The following is a 24,696-nucleotide window of genomic DNA, read 5'->3' on the forward strand; positions in this document are numbered from 1 at the left end:
TAGAAAGAGAAGAATGGGAAAGAGGAGTCCATTGGGTGGTGCCAGCCAGCCTTCCTGGGACAGAGCCTCAGTGGGATCCCACATCAGTGTGCTGTTCCCTTGTAGAGGAGGAATGGAAATTGTGTCCCCAAGAGCCTCCGGCTGTCTCCTGTGTCCTCCAGAGAAAGTGTCTCCTTGGTGCCATTTAATTGTGTTCATCAGTCAACATTACTTGGCAAGCCCAGCCAGGGGCACAAACATCGCCACCCCTTTCTGAGTGTAATTGTGCTCTTTGAGATGCGGGAATGTGGTTTAAGGCCAAGCAGTTTTTGATTACAGAGTCAATCTTTGTTTAAAAGTTTGCCGCCCTGGGAAAGTTTCTAACAAGTTACTTTAAACAATGCATTCTCTGGACACCTACAGCTAAATGGTCCCATTAATCCAAATTGCTTTGCTGGATTCGGTGCAGCCATTCAGCAACAGGGCAGTGTCCGAGACTGGCTTCATTGAGAGGGATGACTGCAAAACCAAGCGGTGGCTGCTTGTCATGAACCGATCTGCCAGGTGATGCCCACTCCCCCCACGTGTCCCTGCCTCTATTCATCCAGCCCCGAGCATGCACAGGGTGCTGTGCTAAGTGCTTCGGTGGTCTCATGTAGTCTCGCCAGCCATCTGGTGAGGTAGGACCTCATCCTCCCCATTCGAGAGACGAGGGATGTGAGGACTCTTCCAAGGTCACTCATCTACTGAGAGATGGAGCTCAGACGTAGACCTTCCTGTCCTTGACCACAAGCCAGGGCTTCCCAAGTCGGAACCACAGTGAGCCAGATGGTTTACAGTAGTATGCAGACAAGGTTTTGAAATGGCAATATTTATCTGTAATAGTACATATAAGGAAAAAGTAACATACCCCAGATCTCCAAAGTCGATGTTTTCTTTTTTTAAAAAAAAAGTTGATCTAAATAAGAAAATGTTAGCAAAACAAAATACAAGGAGCAAGTGGCTCTTCAATCATTCAAAAATATTTATTGAGTGTCTACTGTACAGGGCTTCCCAGGTGGTTCAGTGGTAAAGAATCCACCTGCCGATGCAAGAGACGCGAGTTCAACCTCTGGGTCGGGAAGGAATGGCATTTCCTCCCGTGGAGGTCACGAAGAGTCAGACACAACTTAGTGACTGAGCACACACACTTGCACGTCTGCTATACACAGCGGGCACTTTTCTGGGTTCTGGGATATAGCAGTAAGTAAAGAATATTCCTGGTGTGCCCCACCCCCGTGCTGATGAGAGAAAGAAATGATAGATAAGCAGATGGGTAATGTGTGAGTTGGAAATGTATCTGAGGAAAACTACAGCGTTGGAAGGAGAAGGGTGGGCCAGGAAGATACTTTGATAAGGGAGATATGGAAAACAGTTGACAGGAAAATGTATGAATGACCAAAAAAAACCAGCATAATGGTAGGCGTTGACAAAACCATTTTATAAAAGGCCAAATATAAAATACAATATTTATTAATTTTAGGTTAGGTTTTGCAAGCCGGATGGTCTCCATCACAGTAGCGCAGTTCTGCCACTGTAGCAATAAGGCAGGCATAGGCAGTATGTAAACAAATGAGCATGGTGGTATTCCAATAAAACTTTATTTATAAAAACATGTGTTGAGCCGTAGTTCACAGATCCCTGCACTAGGCCATTCTCCTGGATCTCCCACATTTCAGATAATGGCCTTGCCCAGACCTGTCTCAGCCTTTGCAAATTTAGTTCCCCATGCACCTACCCGTCTTCCCAGGCACAACCTTTCCTGCATTGTCTCAGAGGAGTCTGTCACCCAGGTGCCAGCTGTGATGGACTTTTTGCTTCAGCTTTCAGGACCCTGGATAGAGAAAGAGTGGGCGAGATTCCCAAGGCCTTCTGGTCAACCTCATCTGGAGCCTGGCCTGGACTCCAACCCAGCCATGGATAGCTGAATTTGACATAAAACAACAGTCTCCTTTACTTTATTTTTCTCCAACCTGCCTGGCTTTACCAATCCTGAACTTGAGCTAGGAAGCAACACGTGAAATGCATCTCCCCCATCAGTATTGCCAGACCAGGGCCAGCCAGAGACATGGCAATTTGTTCACAGAGGGGCTTCCATTATCTGGCCCCCTAGTATGTATCAATGAGAGCAGACTGCATGTTCTTATCACTCAGCCTTCTCTGCATAAACCCATCAGAAATGCCTGGTGCCCCTTAGCACTGTAATTCACCCTGTGCCACCTTCTTCAATCTGAATCAAACAGGTTAATGACCTTGAGCCCTGAGACTCTCTGATTTCAGTACTTACCCCAGCTTCCTTCTCCCCCTCAAAGCACAAGACTCGTTTATCTTTCCTTGGCTGATCAGGCAAACTGCTGACTAATGCCCTAATGCCAGCTAATTCTCGAAGATTTCCCAGAGTGTCTGGACACGTGTTCCTGTTATACCTTCTGTAAATCTGGTTAATCTTGTGTGTCTGGTTACCCATCATCTTTCTGCCTAGATGTGTCTGGGCTCCCTGTCTATAATTTGTCCCACGAGACTGCCACAGGTTGCACTGTTGATTTGGGAAGAGAGAGAGAAATTTTCAACCAATACAATGACCGCAAAATCCTTTCTGATGAAATATCAGTTTTAGTTCCTCACTCTTTATTGAAGTATAGTTGATTTACAATGTTGTATTAGTTTCAGGTATACAGTAAAATGGTTTCAGTTATACACACACACACACATACATACACACACACACACATACACACACACACACACATACACACATATATATGGGTCCCTCACAATTTATTGATCCACTCATATAGTCAATCTGTTGACTGACTAGTCAGCACATGCTTAGTGGACACGTAGAATATGCCAGACATTTGCAAGGATATACAGTTACAGCCACCAATAAGCTAGTTAACACTCCTGTCCTCATAGATTAAGCCATTTAATAATTACATCCTTATGACATTGTTAGGCCAGAAGTTCATATGCATGTAATACAGGAAACCAACATTCAGCCTTTTCTCTTCAAGGAAATCAGGGAAAGCTCCTCTAGAGAAGTGTCCTTGGACTGAGAGTTAGAAGAAGAGAAGGAACCAACTGGGTGAAAAAAAAATAAGGGACAAGTGTTTTAGGCAGAGAGGGCTGCATGTGCAAAGGCCCTGAGGCATGAGGGAACATGGTTCATGCAGTAAGTCAAGAGAGAATTAGGTGGACAGGGTGTGGTTAAGGGGATAAAGAAACAGAATAAGGTTGGAGAAGCAGGCTGGCCCAGATGCTGTGGGACCAAAAAGCCCTGAAAGTGAAAGGGAAAGTTGCTCAGTTGTGTCTGACTCTTTGTGATCCCATGAACTATATAATACATGGAATTCTCCAGACTAGAATACTGGAGTAGGTAGCCTTTCCCTTCTCCAGGGGATCTTACCAACCCAGGAATTGAACCGAGGTCTCCTTTATTGCAGGCAGATTCTTTACCAGCTGAGCCACCAGGGAAGTCCAAGAATACTGGAGTGGGGAGCTTATGCCTTCTCCAGCAGCTCTTCCCAACCCAGGAATTGAACTGGGGTCTCCTTGATTGCAGGCAGGTTCTTTACCACCTGAGCTACTAGGAAAGTCCCTAGTTTATACTAAAAGCAACAGGTTACCTGTGAAAAGTTTTTTATTGGAAAGTGCCATGATGGGATTGCTTTAGCTCCTAATCAATTGCTTGGCAGTGGGGAAAAAAAGAAGGAATAAAAGTCAAGAGCTATACCAAACTGCTGGAGGAGGGGAGATACAGTAGCTAACTTTTCTGCTAGTGGATATGTACATGACAACTCAGGTAATTACTTTCCATCAGGCTGGTCCCCCCCTGTGGCTTCATTACAGTTATTTTCTCTCTCTGCTGTGCTTTTCCACCCCACAATGATTTTCTTAGTCTCCAGGCCACTGGGTTTCCTAGAGAGACACTGTAACCTGGAGTTGGACCCCAAAATCCTCCTCCTCGTCTCTATTTAGCAGAGCTTTTCTGGGACTGAGGCCATGGAAGGATTAGAGGGTGCATTGGGGAAGTCAGCTGACTCTGAATCCAGTCTGTCCCGTTAACTGGTTGTGACAAGTTGCCTATCCTCTCCTTTCCTCATCTGTCAAGTGGGGACCATCACGGTCATCTACCTCACATCGCAGTCACAGCCTCCGCCTTGAGGATGAAGCTGTGAACTGCAAAGTGCCTTGTCTGGCACAGAGAAAGTGCTCCGCCTGTAAATGTGATGATAGGATGACAGTAGTATAAACCCACTAGTTTGACAGTTTTGCAAAGTGCAGAAACAACATCTATTTCCACTAGGTCATGTCTTCAGGTCCAGGTGCCCTGCCTGGCACATAGCAGGAGCTCAATAAGTCCTTGCTGAAGTAAGACATCAAGGAGCAAATGGGTGGTGACATGTAACGCCACTGGACGCAGCGCCTGTTGCTGTTTATTCCCAAGTGATGAAAGAGTCACTGATTCTTTATTGCTTGTTTTTCACTTCCATGGTTATTACAAGCATCTCTGGGTTTTCTCCTGGATTGATGATCAGTGGAAAGGTTTTTGTCTTTACTTATTTCTTTTGGCTAAGGGCATTTTCAGATCGCTCCACCTTGAAAATGGAAAACATTCCAGTGTCAGAGAGTCAATTTCAGAAGAATGAGCTGTGGTGGGTTCTTGTAAGTCCTGAAGTTGGCTTAGCCACTTCTCCCCTTAACTGGGCGGGGAGGGGGGGTGGCCAGCACGGATACAGAGGAGTCCCACCTGGGGGCTCAGCAGGCCAGCATGTCACACCTGTCCAGCCACGTGCCAGCTCCCTTGCAGCCAGGAGAGGACTGAATGTCCTATGTGACCCCCTGATGTCGTAAGGCGGGTATCTGAACTGTCCCCACCTCCACGAGACGGGACCGGGAGGCAGACACTGCAGCTGGCCACTTTCCCTCCAGTTTCCGTGACCAGCCCTGTATCCTCCAGACCCCTTTGGTGAAGCCTTTGGAGACTGAGGTCAGGTGGCCAGTTACAAGTTCCTTCTCCTGTTAAATGAGGGCTGTGTAATCTGCATGAATAATTTAACCTCTCTGTACCTCATCTGCAAAATATGTGATGATAACAGCACCCACTGTAAGCAGTTGTTGGGAGGACAAAATAAAGAGTCAATCTATATCAGTCACCTAGAATACAGGATTTATATCCTCAAGAGTCGTCATCCTCATTATCATCATCATCACTGTTATTAGATAAGTTTGCCCAAGGTTTGGGGAAGACCTGGTAGCTCAGCAGTCAAGAGTTCACCTGCAATGCAGGAGTCACAGGTTCAATCCCCGGGTTGGGAAGATCCCCCAGAGAAGAAAATGGCAAACCATTTCAGTATTCTTGTTGGGAAAATCCCATGGACAGAGGAGCCAGGTAGGCCACAGTCCAAGGGGTAACAAAGAGTCAGACACAACTGACCGACTGGACACACACACACACACACACACGCTTTGAGAAGCTCAGTTTGCTCCATCGTACAATACAGCTCTTGCTGCCTACCTTTCAGAATGGTTCAAGGATCAAGTGAGTAGTGTATATTAGATATTTATAATATAACATACCAAGCACAATTCTTATTGTAGCTATGTTATAATGACTTGTTTTTTTAGTTTGAAGTTTGGCCCTTTCCCTGGTCCTTTTTTATTGTCATAAAATACATCTATCATAAAACTTACGGTTAATGGAGTTTAGCACATTCAGTGTCTTGCAGCCACCATTGCTGCCTAGCTGCAAACATTTTAATCATCCCCAAAGAAAACTCTGTCCCACTAAGCCGTCACTCTCCATTTCCCCTTCTCCTCAGTTCTGGCAATTACCAATCTGCTCGGTCTATAGATTTACCTATTCTGGACATTTTGCATAAATGGGATTGTACAACGTGTGATCTTTTGTGTCTGGTTTCTTTCATGACCATCATGATTACAAGGCCCATCCATGTCAGAGCACGTGTCAGTGTCTTGCTCTATTTTATGGCTGAGTAATATTCCACTGTGTGGAGAGATCACATTTGCTTTACCCATTCTTCTATCAGTGGACATTTGAGTTATTTTCTCTTTTTACCTACTGTGACTAGTGATGCTATGAATATTCATGTACAGGTTTTGTTTGAACACCTGTTCTCAATTCTTCTGGGTATCATTGTGACTTTTAACATATGTGGTTCAATTACTAAGAGAGAAAAGGAAGAAACAGCAAGAAGGTAAAGTAGGAAAAGAGAGATTTCAGCTTCTGCATCTGGGTTTCCTTTTTCAACTAACCTCAGTTCTTTGGGAACCAACCACAGAGAGCTTTGTTGCCACTTCGTTATTGAACTCATGGGTCTTGTAAATAGCCCAAGGGCCGTGTGTCCCCCTGGGGAAAGCCCTGATGATTGTTAACTGGTGTGCCTGGGGAAGCCAGCCAGCCATCCTTCCCCTCCCTCAGAGGGAATAAGCAACAGGAGCTCTGAGACAACCAAACACCTACTGTGTGCCAGGCACTGGGCTGGGCCTTTTACACAGGTAATCTCATGAAGTCTTTGCCCAAGTCAGACAAGGAAACTGAGGTGCAGAGAGATAAAGTAACTTACAAGGTCACACAGCAAGGAGGCAAAGAGGCAAGCTTTAAACCAGTCACTCGACAGAGTGACGTCCCTGCAGGACCGTGGCGCACCAGGCTGCCACTCGGCTGGACTCATCCCAGCTGGAAGCCTGCCAGGTGTCTGCCATCACGAGCTTGGCGATCCCATTGCAGAGGCCTGGCACAGCCTCGGGGATTTCATTCAGCCTTTGGCCCCGTGTATATTAAGTGACTCGTGGGTGCTAGACACTGTGTCAGCCCAGCCTTTCTCAGCTGGGCTTCCTGGTCTGAACCTCAGAACACGGAAGGTGATCAGAGTGACTATGTTCTCGGTTCTTGCAAGGCTGGAACATAACTAGAACCATTGCTGATGCACAGAGGGAAGCTAATCCAGGACATACGGTGGATACCCTGGGTACCAGGGATCAGTTCTTACAAGGATGTGGTCTCAAACCATCACTGTGTGTCTCCAGGATCTGGAACAGTACCCAACACATAGCAGGTCTAACAGAAATACCTGCTGAGTGGATGAGTAGGGATATAGTGATGTGAACGAAATAGACGCGAGACCTCCTCTCATGGAGCGCACACTCCTGTCTTACAATTTACAGTTGGTCCTTTTCTATAATCCAAACCATTTCAATATTCAAGAACCTAGCACTGAAAATAGTTCATCAATGATCAGTGAACTTGTGCTAGACATTTCCAGCATAGCCATGTGTGAACAGATCTTTGGAACAGTCCCAGATCTGTTAATTTTTTAAGTCACACTGTATCAGTCACTATAAGAAGCAAAGGGAAGTGGGACTAAGGCATTAACCCCTAGTAAACATGTCGGGGTAGCTGTAAATGAATAAGTTTTACCCAACAAGTGGAATGCATGAGTTCACAAATAGTTAAATAAAACCAGGGCTTACGTTATCCCCATTGAAATGGAACCATACGACTCAAAGTGATACCAGTGGTTTGAAAAAGCTAAATTCATGGCTACAGTTAGAACTCAACACAGTTCCGAGTACAGAGGAAATGCTCAGCAAATGTTGAAGGAAAAGGAGAAAGGAAGGAAAGGACGGAGGGAGAGACAAAATGAGGGAAGGGAAAAGGAAACATAATTACATTCCCAGTAGTAACCCAGCTAATACTTATGAAGTGTTTCCTGTGTACCGCGCACCCAGGCTAAGCACTTAGCCTAAATGCGTCAGCCCTTTTATTCTCAGAGCAACTCTAGGAAACACGTCCTACGGTGAGTCCGTTGTTCAGAAGACAACAGAGCAGCTCAGAGCACTGTATCTGCACGAGGTCTGACGGTCAGTGAGGGCAGAGTCCAGTCAGTCCTGCTACTGAGGTTTAGTCAGATCCTCTAACCTGCCCACCTCCTTCCCACCAAAAAAACAAATACAATCCGAGCTGGCTGTGTTCCTTAATGATGTTTGAACATTTCTTTTTAAGCTACTATATCTTCTTTTCTCAACTAAACTTCACTCAAAACCCTAACACAGCTGGCAGTGCCTCCTTGCTGAAGAACCTCGAGAGAGGCCCCATCGGCCCAGCAGAGCCCAGGGCTGACAGATGCAGCTTGAGAACCACTGATCTATACGATGACATCTCTTTTAAAACATTTCCGAAGTTTTCTGTCTCCAAGAATTGCCAAATGCCTACACAGAGCCCATCTCCTCTGTTCAGACAGCCTGATTTCTTTCTTACATTCTCATCAGCCCCCTGAAATAACGCAGACAGCCTTGGAAGTCCGTGGGTAAAGAATACACTGGGTAGGAGTGATGTGTATGACTCTTGGGCCAGGTCATGTTCATGAGTCTGAAGATGTGGGTGCAGAGTCATTAGAGGATTAGAGGTTTATTTAAATCAACTTCAAGGATGGAAGCGGAACAGATAGTGCGGGGCGTGGAATTCACATCTGCTCACTGGTTAAATAATGGTCTTTCAATGCCGGCCTATAGGAGCGTGATATGATAGGATGTGATTGATGCGTGCGTGCATAGTTCATTGACCAGAACAAGTCACCCATTTGCTTGGGTAGCTGGCACATAGCAGGCTCCACATAACCAACCTTTTAAAGGATTAAATGAAAACAAATTAGAGTCGTTTCTCAGAAATGAGTTGTTGTTTTTTAGATGGGAGAATTATCAGATATAAACTTTGAAATGCATATTTTGGTAAAGTTCAGTAAGGATATTTAAGTATATTTTGTGATTTTACTTTGCTTTATATTTCTTATTTAAATTAAACTTTGCTTTGAGAAGAGGAAAAAAAAAACAAATACACTGGGTACAGCATTTCCTGATCCTTCAGAATCTTTCATGAGCCAAGAATCTGTGTCTGCTTAAAATTTGCAGGAGCGACTATAGCATTTGTCTTTCCGTGGAGGAGTACGTAGCTTCTCTTCTCTGTTGCATCTTGACTTTGCTCCAATACAGACAGTCTAGTGAGCCTGGCAGGCTTCCAACGTGCTCAGGGGACAGTCGTCTGTCCTCTGAGCTAAGTCTCACCCCAGGACTGAAATCTGAACTGACCGAGCCCTAAAATTCTGAGAGGTGGAGATGCTTTTTGTATTCCACCCCCAGCAGAACAGACTTTAGTCCTAGAGAAGTAATAATAATAACAACAACAATAATGATAGCTAACATTTTAGCCTTCTGGGGACTAAGCTACCCAGCCTAAAGGGATCCCTGTTGCTTTCCCCTGTCCACCAGCCATCACCCCACTTCTGAAACCAGTTTCTGTATCATCCAGGATTGTTCAGTGGCTAGCAACAGTGTATGCCCTCTGATTTCATTTACTCTTCATAGACACCCTGTGTAAAACAATGGACATACATTGTACATATAATTACATGCATTGTACATATAATTACATACATTGTACATTGTACAATGTAGGCATTGTTATCATCCTCTTTTAAAGATGAGGAAACTGAACTTGAAATAGATGAAATGACCTGCCAAAGGCCACACAGCTCATAACTGGTGTAACCAGAGCTTAAACCTACACCTGTCTGCATTATTTTAACCACTTCAAATACTGATGTGTTAGTCTTGGTGCCCTGAGGACACCTCTCCACTGAATTGAAATAGATCAATTACTACCATAGGTCATTTACCATCATTTGCACCCAGGAGAATGTGAAATGGTATAAAATACCTGTTTTTAGCCATACACACAGAGGGAAAGTTGAACTTACCAATAGAGTTTAATTAGATTTCCCTGTAGCTCAAATGGTAAAGAATCTGGCTGCAATGCAGAAGACCAGGGTTTGATCCCTGGGTCTGGAAGATCCCCTGGCTAGAGGAAATGGCAATCCACTGTAGTATTCTTGCCTGGAAAATCCCATAGACAGAGGAGCCTGGCAGGCCACAGTCTGTGGGGTTGCAAAAAGTTGGACACTACTGATCAGCTAATACACAGGGAGCTAAGTCCAAATTGAGTTTAATTTGGTTTCACACTAATTAATGCTCTCTTATCTTTATCTTATACTTGCATGTTCAGTCGTGTCTGACTCTTTGCAACCCTGTGGACTGTAGCCCACCAGGCTCCTCTGTCCATGGGATTCTCCCGGCAAGGACAGTGGAGTAGGTTGCCATTTCCAACTCCTAGGGATCTTCCTGACCCAGGGATCCAACCTGCATCTCCTGCATTCAAAGGCGGATTCTTTACCACTGCACCACCAAACCCTTCAATTTATACTCTAGTCCTTGCCGCTTGAACTAACACTGAGCTGATTCTTGCAAAAGTAGGCATGAGTTGACCAGGCAAAGATGTAAGAAGGGTGTCACTAGCATAGGGACAGTGTGGATGGGCCCTCATTCTGGAATGCAGCACGTGTGTGGAGCAGGTTCTATCGTCCACTCTGAGACAGGCATGAGGATCCAAAGAGAAAGAAGCATGTGGCTGCTAGAACCTGCCCTGTTTCAGGTCTGTGCTAGACACTGATGAAATAGAGATGAATCAGACAAGGTTCATGTCCTCAGCTAGCATACTGTCAAGGAACTAGAACACACATCACTTACATTACTGATAGGAATAAAAGCAGGTAAGATTTAAAAGGTCACATTTTGGTGGAAGATTGATAAGGAGTGGGAATGTCTTTCCTCCCGTATTTCTAAGCCAAGGATATAGTGACTTCCTTCTGAAAACTTCCATTCATTGAACATTCCTGTGGGCCAGGCACTAGGGACGTCATACCCCTAACACATAGGCAACTCAGAGACCATTGTCATGCCCATTTTGCAGATTAGAAAACTAAGACTCAGGGAACCTACTTAAAATCCAATGGCAAGAAAGTGGCAAACATCAGAGAGAAATTTCTACCAATGCTTTTCCAAAAACAGATCTCATTGCAGCCAAGTTTTGGCTTTCCCACTTACATGACCTTTATTTTTAAGAATCAATCTTTTGATGTCCTCCCAAGGAGGCCTTGTATCTTCCCCCTCAAAATGAAATCAAATAACTGGCTGTAATCAGTCATTATAAAGGGATGCAGAATTTAGTTAAGCAAATATTCTGCTCATTTGAGAGGTCTTGTGACCTATGAGGAAAACCAGATTTCAGAGAGTTGAGATACAAATAGACTTCTCTCTCTCTCACACACACACACACACACACACACACACACACACACACACACAGAGCTGAATGGTGATTCACTTCTTCATTTGTGGTTCCAGCAGTGTTCTTGGATCAGGCTTGGCCTCTGGGTGCTGATTCTTGTCAGTTACCTTTCCATTACAGCCATCTGGAGAAAGAGTTGACGTGTTAAGAGTTCCCACTGATAGAATGTCAGATAAACTGCCAGTTAGAATGGCTGATGTGTGCTTAAAATGAAAAATGTGTGTCTTAGAAATGTTCTGTGAAAGTGTTTAAGAAATGGCTTGCCAGTTCCTGCAAATGCAATGAGCATGTTTTAATTCTGCATGGTTTTCGCCAGTCACAAAGATAAATCCAATTAAAGGAAATTGGGTTTTATATCCAGGAGGTTATCTAGCTTGCTGTCTGCCTGTGTGGAGGAGAAGAGTTGTCCCCTGGTGCCTTTGTGCTTTAGTCCACCTGGTGTCTTCCCCCATCCCAAGAGTCTCCCTGTTTGTCGACCTCCCCTGCTGTCCCTACTAGACGACAGGGACTGTGGCCATCTGACCCATTGCAGTTCCGGGGGTCTGGCATCTGACCTGCCAAAGTGGGGCGTTGTGTTTCCCAGGAGAGCAAACAGAACTTGCAAAGTTTTGGAGTCACGCAAGAGCACCGAATGATTCTAGAACTTCAAGTTATCCCGAAGACTGAAAGGACAGGGCCAGCCCATGACCCACTTTGCAGCCTCGCTGAGGAGCTGGGACACTGTCCTGCAGGAGATGGAGCATCACGGAGGATATTAAGTCAAAGAAGGGGTGCGATAGGCTTATGTTTTACATCTTACAACTCCTTCCCCGAGGATGGATTAGAGAGGAGTTTGGAAGCTGGGGCGGCATTTTATCCAGTTCACTTGTCTTCAGGTGCCCAACTGTGGCTGTAATTATACCCATGGGATCCAGAAAGATTCCAGCATCTAGCTTTCCCTGTATCCTTGGGTCTTTTTCAAAAATTTTTTCTTTAATATTTGAAATTTATTTATTTTTGTTTGCACTGGGTCTTTGTTGCTACACTCGGGCTTTTTCTAGTTACAGAGAGCAGGGCTCCTCTATAGTTGCAGTGTGTGGGCTACTTGTTGTGGTGGCTGCCTTTGTCGCGGGGCACAGGGTCTGGGTACAGTAGTGTTGGCTTCATAGTGTTGGATCGCGGCTCTAAAGCATGGGCTTAGTACTTGTGGCACACAGGCTTAGTTGCTCTGCAGCATGTGGGATCTTCTCTGACCAAGGACTGAACCTGTGTCCCTTACAGGGGCAGGTGGATTCTTACCAACAGTACCCCCAGGGAATGCCAGCACTCGTGTCTTTGCAGTGGAAATCCACTGCAATCAAATCGAGGGTTGCCTTCTCTTATCTCCAGCTTCCTTTGCCCTTGCCTCTTCAGAGAACCCTGAACTTGGCCTTTCCTTTCATTGTTCTAGAGTTCTAGCCTTCCTGAGAGATTTCCTAGCAGGCAAGAAAACTTCACGAAGGTTCAAGAGTGAACCATCTGGAAAGTCAAGGAGAGTGATGGCAGTATCTCTCCTCCACCCCCAAAGAAATAAGCCTTATGGATAAAAGGGTCTAAATCCATTCTTGAGACAGAGTGCAGTGAGAAGGATCAGGTGGCTGGGCTCAGATTGTAGACAAGAGCCTCAGAAAGGCCCACACCCTGGACAGAAGGCTGATGGGCAACAGAGTATGGGTATGTGTGGCAGAGGTCCCCTTGGAATGAAGCAGGGGGCTTCAGAAGGTGGCTGTGGTTTCCTGGCTCTTTATAAAGAAATGGAGCACATTTCTGCAGCCTATTTACCGCAGGAAAATGGGATTGAAAAGAGTCTGCCCTCTGAACTTGGGTGATACGGTCTGAACCTCCGCTTCACCTCTTTTAAGACGTTGGCCAAACTTAAATCTGGGTGTCCCGCTTCATTCACATATAAGCTAGCGCCCGCTTGATAGGGTTACTGTGGAAAGGAGGAGGAAGAGCACTTAGCACGTTGCAGGCAACAAAAGGCACGTTCTTTGCACTGTTTTTATGAAGCGTTTTCTCACTGCCCAGCATCTCCTGCAGATCAGAGACATAGGGAACAGCATTCCTGGCAGAGGGAACAGACCAGGCAAAGGCACAAAGTGGACGTCGTGCTGTCTGCCTCCATGGGCAAAGCCCTGTCTGGGGGGCAGGCACTCTGCTGGTCTCGGCAGCTGCATCTGTGAGCCGTGTTGGCTGGTGCTCCCCTCGGGTGCTTGTTAAACATGCCAGTGAATAACTGTTGAGTACCTACTGTGTGTCAGATCCTGGAGGAACAGAACAGAATTAGACCCAGTGCCTGCTGGCCTCATGACTCTAGCCAGCCTCCTGAAAAGCCCAGTTGTGCCCAATTGAAAATGGCAGGCATGGAGTTTTCTGCACCCTCCCCACCCCCACCCCCACCCCTTGCTGCTTGACAAAGGTTCATTTGGATCGCACTGGTTGTTGGTACCTTGGGGAAGCCTGGCCGGCCTGCTGAAGAAGCCCGCCAGCCTCCCCTGCTCCATGCCCTTCAGTTTCCTTCTTCCTCCGCATCGCTGGTGGCAGCTGGCTCAGTTCCCATGTAATGATGTGAGTGCCAGCCATGCTCTCATGAACAGTTCCACATCTGGGAATTTAATCCTACAGAATCTTACCCACAAGTGAAAAGATAAATGTGTGATGACGTTCATAAGAGGAATACCTGTATGGGGGGAGGGGGGTGAGAAAGCAAGCTAAGTGTCCATCACTAGGGGATTGGCCATGCCCGTTCCATAGGCGTCTGTGCAGCCACTGAGAGAATGAAGTCTTCCTATGTGTGCTGATTAGACAGAACATGACGCATCATTACATCAAAAAGTCACGTGCGGGCACGTTCCCATCTCTGTAATTAAAAATACATGTAAACACTACAGCATCTACTTCCTAGGGTCATCAGGAGCCGTAAGTGGGTTAATAGGTGCTAAGTGCTTAGAACAGTGTCTGATCCACACAGTAGGCACTCAAGTGTTAGATCCTGGAGGAGGGCATGGCAACCCACTGCAGTATTCTTGCCTTAGAGAATCCCAGGGACAGAGGAGCCTGGCGGGCCACAGTCCATGGGATTGCAAAAGGGTCAGACACGACTGAGTGACTAAGCACAAATGTTAGATACTATTTTTACCTCCACTCTTATTTCATACTCTATCTTGCTCAGTTATAATTTTAAAAGCACAGGAAATGGTTACAATTAACCTTCCCACTACTGTGGTTTTCTGTACTCTTGGGCTCCTCATAGAAGGATGGAAGATGACATTTCTCCTAGGGTCACACAGCCCTTGGCAGATCCATGTGCCTGGGGTCACAAACTTGTCTTGATTTTCCCAGAACTGTCTGATTTTAAAATGAAAAATTCTGTGTCCTGGGCATCCCCTCAGTTCTGGGAGCATATGACCACTCTCCATATCCCTTTGGGGGCCCAGTTGCTTTAGGAAGAATACAGACAAGGCATCATTATTGCTTTTCATATATTAGGAGAAAACATAAAAATAATACATATGAATGGAATATTATTTAACCTTATAAAGGATGGAAATTCTGACCCATGTAACCACATGGATGAAGCTTGAGGACTGTGTGAAAGAAATCAGTCACGAAAAGATAAATACTGTATGATCCCATTTACATGAGGTCTTAGAGTCTGACTGCTCTGAATATTCACAGAGACAGAAAGAGGGATGGTAGCCAGGGGCAGAGGGGGAAGTGGGAGTTGTTTAATGGATTCAGTTTCAGTTCTGCAAGATGAAGAGAGTTCTGGAGATGCATCGTGGCGATGTTTGCACAGCAGCATGAAAGTTCTTAAGACAACCAAACTGAACCAACTGAAAATGGATAAGATGGCAACTTTTATGTTACATGTGTTTTGCCACAATTTAACATCTAAAATATAAAATAAATTTTAAATATTTTAAGTATTAAAATAAAAAGGTGCATCCACTACCACAAATACGGTTGCATGCCGTAGTGCTAAGGTGGTATTTAAATTGAACAGCCATCGGAAATAACTGCACAGATGATACCCTCGTGGGAGAAATTGGGGAAATAATGTATATTCTGAGCTCAGACTGAAGGCGCCTGAGTCCTCAGCTTGCGCTGTTCCACAGGCCTCCATCCACTGCCCCCAACCACATTTTTGCTCCACAAAAGGCCCACCCACTGCAAACAGGAGGGCTAAATCCAGTGTCCTCTGGGGTCTGGGCATGCCTGGCAGCATCAGTGGTTTGAAATCCTGAATCCTGACATTCACGATACTCTGCGCCGAGCTTGGCCTTAGCACTGTCAGCTTCACCAGCAGCCACGAGTACCTGGTAGCCGGGGCTTAGCGTCTGTTACCAGGAGAGCGGTGCCGGGCACAGCGCGGTGGGTAGGAGGGACCCGGAGGAGGGCAGTTAGCTCGGTGTTGTGCTCCTTCCAAGTGAGGCAGGGCAGGCCCGCCGTCCTCACCCTGCCACAGGCTGCCAGCAGACAGGCTGGCCTGGGACTGGGCTGGGCACCCATGGACCTGAGAGCTATACCCCTCCCTCCTGTGTGTCTTCACGCCCAGAACCATATGCACATCAGAGACAGGGGACAGTGCGGTGACCTCTGGGAGCCAGTTCCTAACTCTGCCACCAGCTGGGAGACTGTAGACAGGTTCCCTCCTGTGGGGCATTTCCCAAACCATGCTCTGCAGAACATTGATGGGTATGACGCTCAGAAAGCCTTCCAGGTTCAATTCAGGTTGAATCTTCTACTGCTATCCCCAGTTCAAAATGTCTTAAGCTTCTGATGTTCACAATGGCAGTAATAATACTATTAAACAGCAGTTAACCTTTATCAAAAGGCTTATATGGGCTGGATGCTACTGCACGCATCTTACATGCCTTATTTTATTTAATACTCCCAACACCTGAGGCTTATGGAGATGAAAGTAACTTGCCTGAAGTCTGGGCTCTCAAGAAGAGACCATGGGGAGAAGATGAAGGAAAGAGGAAGAGAATTAACTACCAATATTCATGCTCGGCTTAAAGCAGCGCTTCCTAAACTTTAAAGGGCACACACATCACCTGGGAGTCTTGTTAAAAGGCACATTTTAACTCAATAGGTCTTGGGTGGAGCTGAGGTAGGGCATGTCTAACAGCAGTGGGCCGATGCTGCTGGTCCCAAGACCAGGCTCTGAATGAGGAGGCTTTGGAACACTTGAGTTTTCTCTTGTGCCTGAGATGGGATTCATTCCCTCATCCATGCACTAATGCATTCATTCATCCATCCATTCATTTGTAGATGCCATCTAGTAGCAAAGAACTGGAGCTTTGCATTTGGAACCGGGTTCTAATCCCAGTTCTGCACTGTTCAGTCAATGGGCGTTTTCTTTGGGCCTCAATTGCCCATCTATAAATGGGAATGAAACACATCTTAGAGACTCTTTTGTGACCATTAAATGTAGTGAAAGTGAAAGAAAATTTATTAAACATAATAAATGGTAGCAAAAGTCTGCCTTGGGGGCCCAGGTCATGGTGGACATTCCATAAATGGTGATGCTTCAGGAGCTTATTTTACTACTCATGTGTTTATTTATTCCTTTCAAGCTAGGTTTCTAGATGGTTCTAATAGATTTGTTTACACTAAAACAAATGTATTTATTAAAATAAATTGTCATATATGTTTACTTACATATTTCCATAAAGATGTCCCAGTAGCTCCAAAAGCTATAGTGATGGGCCCCAGGGTCCCCACCATGAGTGCAAGACTGGGCTGCCGAAAGGTGGAAAGAAATTGGGGAGGAGACAGCCGCACGTTGATGAGCTGCACAGACCATTCGGCAAACGACTCCACCAGAAAGGAGGAGTGAGAACTGCTTGTGAAGGGGAGAGAGCCAGAGACTGGGTGAAATGACAGCCAATCCCAAGCTGTTGATTATCCAGAGGGAAATAAATATTACGTAGGCAATTATCAACAGGCGTCTGAAAGCCACAATAGGGAAACCTGGTCCCCAGCCTGGTCCCTGCAGCAGGGCTCGGCCACGGGCTTTATTTGGCATGCAGGGTTGGCTCTTCACCCAAGGAGGGGGCGGTGGCCGGGTAACCTTCATGTCCAGCCAAGCCAGGACCCGGCGCTGTGCTTTGAAAATCAGCTTTACCCACAAGCTCTGGACCTGGAATCCGCAGCCCCTTCCCCATCCGCCTTCCCTCCCCGAAGATGTCATCTTTTGAGACGATTTCATGTGGAAGCATCGCTAAGTAAATTCGCTAAATGCCTATTCATCCCTGTCAGATGGGGATGCGGTGAAGCGGTAAATGTGAAAATGGCCCCAGCTCGGGGGCTCTGAAAGGCGCTTTCTGGGGCTGCCAAATGGAGCCGCAGCCGCTGACCCTGGGAGGCCTGAGGCTTCGCGAGAGGGGGCGTAGGATCCCCGGCCCGGCCCCTCCAATCCTCCCACCAAGGCCGCTGAGAGGCCCCTGTTTATTATTCCTGCTGCCAGGGACCCATTCAGAGGTTAACTTGTCCCTGTATTCATCGGGAGGACAATAATGAACTGTCGCGGAGAGTGGCGAGGGGGTTGGTAAATAGGCACCGCTAAGCCACGGAGCTGGAACGGGCCTCTGTGATTTGGAAAGAGAGGTTGCTTAATTTCCTTTCCAGGCTGGTTTAGTTTCCACCTCTCCAGGACCTTCAAGAAGCCCTCTGCCCACCACTCTCCATCACTGGGCATGAGGCACGCCTGGGCTTCACCCTGCCCATCTGCGGAGATGCTCCACGTGGGCACGGACACGTGGGCTTGGCCTTTTGTCTGCGTCCCCAGGCTTCACCCCTGTGCGTATCCGCAGGGCTAAGCTGTCTGCGTTTGCGCCCGTGTGGATTTACCTTGTTGCAGACACGCGGGGTTTTTCTGGCGTCCGCCAGCCACTAGAACGGCCGGTTTTGAAGTGGCTGATTTCCACACCAGGACCGACTGTCGGCAGTGCTGGGTTCTGCTGCAGCGTCTCTTAACTGCTCTGTCCCCCTCCGCTGGAATTATGAGTTGGTCAACAAGAGTTGGCCAATCAGAGAGCAGGGGCTTGGCGTGGCGCCACTTCGGGTGATGCAGGGAAACGAGAGAGGGAGGGATGGCTGGGGGCAGCCCGGACAGGCTGGTGAGAGGCCAAGAGCAGAGCACCTTGCATTTATTGTGCACCTACTGTATGCCCTTCATGCACCCAGTATACATCAGCATGTATATCTACTTTGTGCAGGGCAGCCAGGTGAAGGCTGTCACTCAGGTTGAATGACTTACCCTAGGCCATACAACAGGGTCAGGAGTGGAGCTGAGACCTATCTCCAGCCCGTTCTGCTTTCAGAGTGTAGGCATCGCTTTCTGGGGCACCCACCTGCTCTTCCCAGAGATGCACCTTCACCTGTTCTCCCAATTTGAAACGATGGTTAACCCTTTCCTTCTAAGTAAACCACCCCCAGCAGAGAAGCTGATGATAAAGGAGCTGTCACTTCAGCACCATTTACCTGTTTGGGTTTATTCAGCGTAAGAGGCGACTGCGTTTCTGGCAGATGGAGACCCGTGTGACTGCCTTTTAAAATACTGTCACAGCTGTATGCACAAGCTGATTAGCTGTGACTACACTGCTAGTGCTGAGATTGATGGCGATAAATTTGGGATAACAATGCTGGGAACGATGTCACCTGTTTGTATTGCACTTCATATTTCTTAAAGCTCTCTCAATCAGTAGCCCAGGGGTTAGGGAGGATTTAGCATTCATTCATTCATTGATGCATTCGTTTCTCAAAGTGCATTTGAAAGCATCACTTTAAACTCATCTCACCTTTAGTCATCCCTCATCCAGCAAGCATTGCTGTACTTCCTACTATGATGACTGTACCTCCTACTATGTGCCAGTGATGAGCGAGTTTGATTAGGTTCTATCCTCATGGAGCTTACATCCTAATGTAAGCAAATTTAGCCCTTTCAGATGGTGATGAGATCATATGTAAATAGAGTGATATGTTAAGTGAAGGGGAGCGGGTGGTGCTTTAGGTTGGGGGGCCTTTCTGATGAGGTGACATTTGAAAAGAAATCTGGATGACAAGAGCAGACATAGAAAAATATGGGGCAGAATTTCCCAGGCAAAGTTCAGTTCAGTTCAATCACTTAGTCGTGTCTGACTCTGTGCAACCCCATGGACTGCAGCATGCCAGGCCTCCCTGATCATCACCAACTCCTGGAGTTTACTCAAACACATGTCCATTGAGTCCGTGATGCCATCCAACCATCTCATCCTCTGTCATTCCCTTCTCCTCCCACCTTCAATCTTTCCCAGCATCAGAGTCTTTTCCAGTGAGTCAGCTCTTCGCATCAGGTGGCCAAAATGTTGGAGTTTCAGCTTCAGCATCAGTCCTTCCAATGAATATTCAGGGTTGATTTCCTTTAGGATGGACTGTTTGGATCTCCTTATAGTCCAGGAGACTCTCATGAGTCTTCTCCAACAGCATGGTTCAAAAGCATAATTTCTTTGGTGCTCAGCTTTCTTTATAGCCCAGATCTCACATCAATATGTAACTACTGGAAAAACCATAGCCAGGCACAGTGAGTACAAAGGCCCTGAGGTTACTTTGTACCTGCCACCGAGGTATTCACTGATGTCTTACTGTTTGCCAATCCCAGTGTTGGGTCCTGGGGATTCCAAAACAAGTAAGACATTATGCTAATTCTCAAGGAGTTCACAGAATATGGGGATGTGTAGGAGACAAACATACAAACAGTCCATTTTAGCATACTTTGGTAAACTCGGTGATGGAGGTCCATGAAAGAAGATGCCTCATGCACCTGCGAGGTATAAAAGAAGGAGGGGATGTGGTTGCTGTGACAAAGAAGGGAGCCAGTCACGAGTGTCCATGGTCTCTGGAGGACTCTGACTTTCCTCTTGATTTGCTTCCACAGGACAAATGACCAGCTGGTGGCATTTCTCTCCCGATACCGAGACATGAATTTCTTGAAGTCGCATGGCCGGGACAATGCAAGGTAGTAGATCTTCCCTCTACCCTTGTGCAAAAGATAAATGAAATCTGAGTCTTCATTTGGGGGCTTCCTTCTAGGCTCGTTTGATGCAACCAGAAATACGTTGAGGACGGGAGTGAGGCATGGCACAGCTGGGCCTTGGCCCTTCCTGTGCAGAATCTGAAGTGGTCTCTCCCGACAGTCAGAAACAGAGAAAACAGCGAGACATGTGTCTCATCATGTCATATCAGCATTTTCATGAGCCCGTGTTCTCCTTATGGCAGCCCTCTGAGGAAAGCAGGGTAATCATTTTATACTCATTTTATTGGGAAGAAGACTGAGGCCCAGAGTTCAAGTTCATGATGTCCCCAGATCATACATTCGGTTTGCCAGTCATTCGGCAAGTATTCACATGGGGCCAAGTGTGTGCCAGGCACCCTTCTAGAGGTGAATGAGACAAAATCCTCACTCTCATGGAATTTACTTTCAAGCAGGAGAGAGTCTCACACCAGAAGGGAGTTGGAGTCAAGGAAACCAACTTCCAGCCCTGTGCCTTCACCATTGCCTCATGCTTGCTGCCTAAGTTGTGGGCAGGGATTTGAGGCAGCAAAATCCTTTGTGCCTCTCTCACTTAAACTGAGCAAAGCCGAACAGCATCACTACAGTCCCCCCTCGTTATTGTTGTTGTTCAGTCGCTCAGGCCTGTCCGACTCTTTGCAACCCCAAGGACTGCAGCACGCCAGGCTTCCCTGTCCATCACCAGCTCCCAGAGCTTACTCAAATTCATGTCCATCGAGTTGGTGATGCCATCCAACCATCTCATCCTTTGTCGTCCCCTTCTCCTCCTGCCTTCAACCTTGCCAGCATCAGGGTCTTTTCTAGTGAGTCAGTTCTTCGCATCAGGTGGCGGAAGTATTGGAGGGTCAGCTTCAGCACCAGTCCTTTCAATGAACATTCAGGGTTGATTTCCCTTCGCTGCTGCTGCTGCTAAGTCGCTTCAGTCATGTCCGACTCTGTGTGACCCCCCAGACGGCAGCCCACGAGGCTCCCCCGTCCCTGGGATTCTCCAGGCAAGAACACTGGAGTGGGTTGCCATTTCCTTCTCCAATGCATCTCTGTGGCCAGAGGTCTGCTAGAAGGGCTACAGTCTTGAGCGCCCTCTGTAGGAGAGATCACATGATCGGCTTCACCATCTACACAGAAAAAACATTACAAACCCACTCAGGATCACTGTGCCAGCTTTTTTAAAAGGCTTATTTATTTTTAATTGGAGGATAATTGCATTACAATGTTATGTTTGTTTCTGACATACATCGACATGAATCAACCATAGGGCTCTGCCATCTTAGAACCTTTTTCTAGCGTTGAACTCAGAACTTAATCTGACAGTTCACAGGATAATTTTAGCATGTTAATGTGTTCTGTTTGGCCTTGGTGCTGGTTTTGTTCTGTTTAATTCAGTGCTTCATTTGAAAATTAATAGCCCCATTTAAAAAATAGCAATATTTCCAGCTCATCTGAAAAGATCCACTTACATGTCCACTTACTCTGTGCCTGAATTTTCTCATGAAGGTTGCGTTTTTGTCTTAGACAAAGCCTGTGTTCTACAGGATCCTGCAGTCCTTGCTGCCCTCTCCCCTACCTGGCCCCATTGGCCCTTCAGTTTGCTCATCTCTGCTGTCGGTATTCACCGCTGCTGCTGGAGGTGTCATTTTGGCTGGCTCTGTGATCCACTTTGCCCAGATATTCACAGCAGGGAGAGACAGAGGCAAGCAATGGGCTCCATTTCCCGAGTTTCCAAGAAGTAATCCCCAAATCCTTGGGTTGCATCACTTTCCTTAATTTTGATTTTGACTTCATCCAACTGTCTGTTGGATTCGTCTTGTCCAACTGACAGTCTGCGTTCTTTACATTTAATAGCAACCCCCAGACTTGAAGATGCTCTGTAAATTAGCACAGATTAGTATAGCATGTTTTGGCCACTAAGCTGGACAAACCTGGGCGGATAAAGAAGATATACACTGTAATACAGTATAGCCACATAGCGTTTTGTGTTCCTGATAAGTGCCTATCACTCCACTGGCCCCTTTTCACACAGGATCCAACTTTATTTTTATAGTCACTCAGATTCCATGGAGGTGGTAAGTTATCAGAACTAGCCCAGATTTTGGTTCCCCACCCTTAGATAGATAATGAAGACCCTTATTCCCTTCCAGATAACTTATAATACATGGTTTGTGCAAAGTTACATCATGAGGAAAAAAAAATCCGCTGTAAGTTGATAAACTTGTGTGTAAATTACATCCACCCTAGTATTGTTGTTTTAGCCTACTCAGTATTTATTCTCTGTCTGCTCTTTCCAGGCACTGTGCTAAGAATTGGGTATGGCACAGAGGTTAAGACTGTGAATTTTGGGAGTCATAGGGGGTTGAAGTCCCTATCTACCATGTCCTGGCTGTGTTGCATTGGACTGGTGACCTAACGTCTCTGAGCCTATTCCCTTATCTGTACGATGGAAATATTAATGGACTTATACTCATGAGATCATTGGAAGGACTGAATGAGATGCTGTGTATAAAGCATTTGGCACATCATAAATGCCCTATGATGGTGATGGTTGTGGTGATGGTGATGGTGGTGGTGATGGTGATGGTGGTGGTGATGGTGATGGTTGTGGTGATGGTGATGGTGGTGGTGATGGTGGTGGTGATGGTGATGGTGGTGGTGATGGTGATGGTGGTGGTGGTGTCATTGATGATAAACATCAGACTGGAATACTGCAGGCGGGAGAAATAGATGATGTACAGGCCAGGGTTGTGCCTTTGGGTTTTGTGAGTATGTCTTGTCCAGTTGATGTGCCTCCGGAGTTGACAGGTGGTACCCAAATGGCACAGCAGGATACAGGGCAGGATAAAGACTCAGGCTCAGGAGATATTGCTTGCATCTCCCTCTAAAACCCTAAAACCCAAGGCTCTCTGGACAGAAGAGCTCACAAGTTCCAACATTCATGCATGAGTCCTCAGCCAGGATTCACTCACTTAGATGAGTTAAGGATTTAATAGTAAAATGAGCCATCAGCCACCACTTTGGCAGCTGGGGCCTCTCTGCTGTGGGAACAAGCCTAGCCACGCGCATCTTCCCTTGTCTCACCCACAGGGGCACCCTGGGCGAGCCTTGGCTCTGGTTCTGCACTGATTGTGTGTTAGGAAAAACTCTTTTTTTTTTTTTTGGTGGGAAATGACAGAAACTCAGCTTAAACTTGATTAAAGGGTAAAGGAACTTATTGGATGATTCAAAACATTAATGTCTGACTTTGGACATAGCTGAATCAAGCAGTTCAAATGATATCGTCAAGCCCAGACTCTGTTAGTTCTTGTAAAAATTATTTCTTATTGGTCTGGGGAGGGTTAAAATAAACACAGCACATCAAGTAGTCAGGTAGTTCACTAGCAGAAATATTGTTTTTAATTGAGGAATAACTGACATATTGCTTTCAGGTATGAAAGTCAATGTGTTTGTTGCTCAGTTTTATCCAACTCTTTCTGACCCCATGGACTGTAGCCCACCAGGCTCCTCTGTCCATGGAATTCTCCAGGCAAGAATACTGAACTGGGTTGCCATTTCCTTCTCCAGGGGAGCTTCCCAACCCAGGGATTGAAACTGGGTCTCCTGCATTGCAGGCAGATTCTTTATTGTCTGAGCCATAGCATTCAATATATGTATATATTATAAAATCACCACCACAGTATGTCTAATTAATATCCACCACCACCCATAGTTACAGTTTTTAAGAACTTTGGAGATCATAGCAACTTTCAAATATGCAATATGGCATTATTAACTGTGGTCACCATGTTATACATTACAGTCCTCGACCATATTTATTTTATAACCGGAAGTTTGTTCCTTTTGATCACCCTTAGAGGATGAGATGGCTGGATGGCATCACTGACGCGATGGACGTGAGTCTGAGTGAACTCCAGGAGTTGGTGATGGACAGGGAGGCCTGGTGTGCTGCGATTCATGGGGTCGCAAAGAGTCCGACACGACTGAGCGACTGAACTGAACTGAACTGAACCCTTTAACTTAACTTCCATCAGTTCTCTTTCCCTTTGTGCTGGTTTAATTTTCTGGCTTCAGATGGTGACCCTTCTCAACACATTAGCCTCGTTTTACTGATGAGGAAACAGACTCAGAGAAGTGAAGAGACTTGCTTAAGCTCACGCAGCGAAGGCAGGGCTAGAACTCAGGCCTAGAGGAATGTGTCCCCAGAGCCCAGACTCAGAATCCTGCATGATCCAGCCTGTCTATGTTCAGGTCCTGCTTTCTTCCAATATTCTGGGTGGCTTCGGAGCAGCCACTCTGCTTCTCTGGGCTTCGCTGTGCTGGACAAGCACAGTGGTTGAATGAGATGATCTCCAAATGCCCGCCCATTCTGATGTTTCATGCTTCAGGACCAGCTCTTGCGAAAGACAAC

The 24,696-nt window shown here is 46.4% G+C and overlaps 1 protein-coding gene across 1 annotated transcript in view; it reads left to right on the plus strand.

The window, feature by feature from the left end:
- Nucleotides 1-24,696, plus strand: part of XYLT1 (xylosyltransferase 1) — a 349,663-nt gene that overhangs the window by 277,604 nt on the left and 47,363 nt on the right. The window contains exon 6 of the mRNA XM_027961195.3: nucleotides 20,163-20,243. Coding sequence (XP_027816996.2) covers nucleotides 20,163-20,243 — 81 coding nt within the window. The remainder of the gene's footprint in view (nucleotides 1-20,162; nucleotides 20,244-24,696) is intronic.

The sequence above is a fragment of the Ovis aries genome, chromosome 24 (genome assembly GCF_016772045.2).
Source record: "Ovis aries strain OAR_USU_Benz2616 breed Rambouillet chromosome 24, ARS-UI_Ramb_v3.0, whole genome shotgun sequence".
In the NCBI taxonomy this organism is placed as follows: Eukaryota; Metazoa; Chordata; class Mammalia; order Artiodactyla; family Bovidae; genus Ovis; species Ovis aries.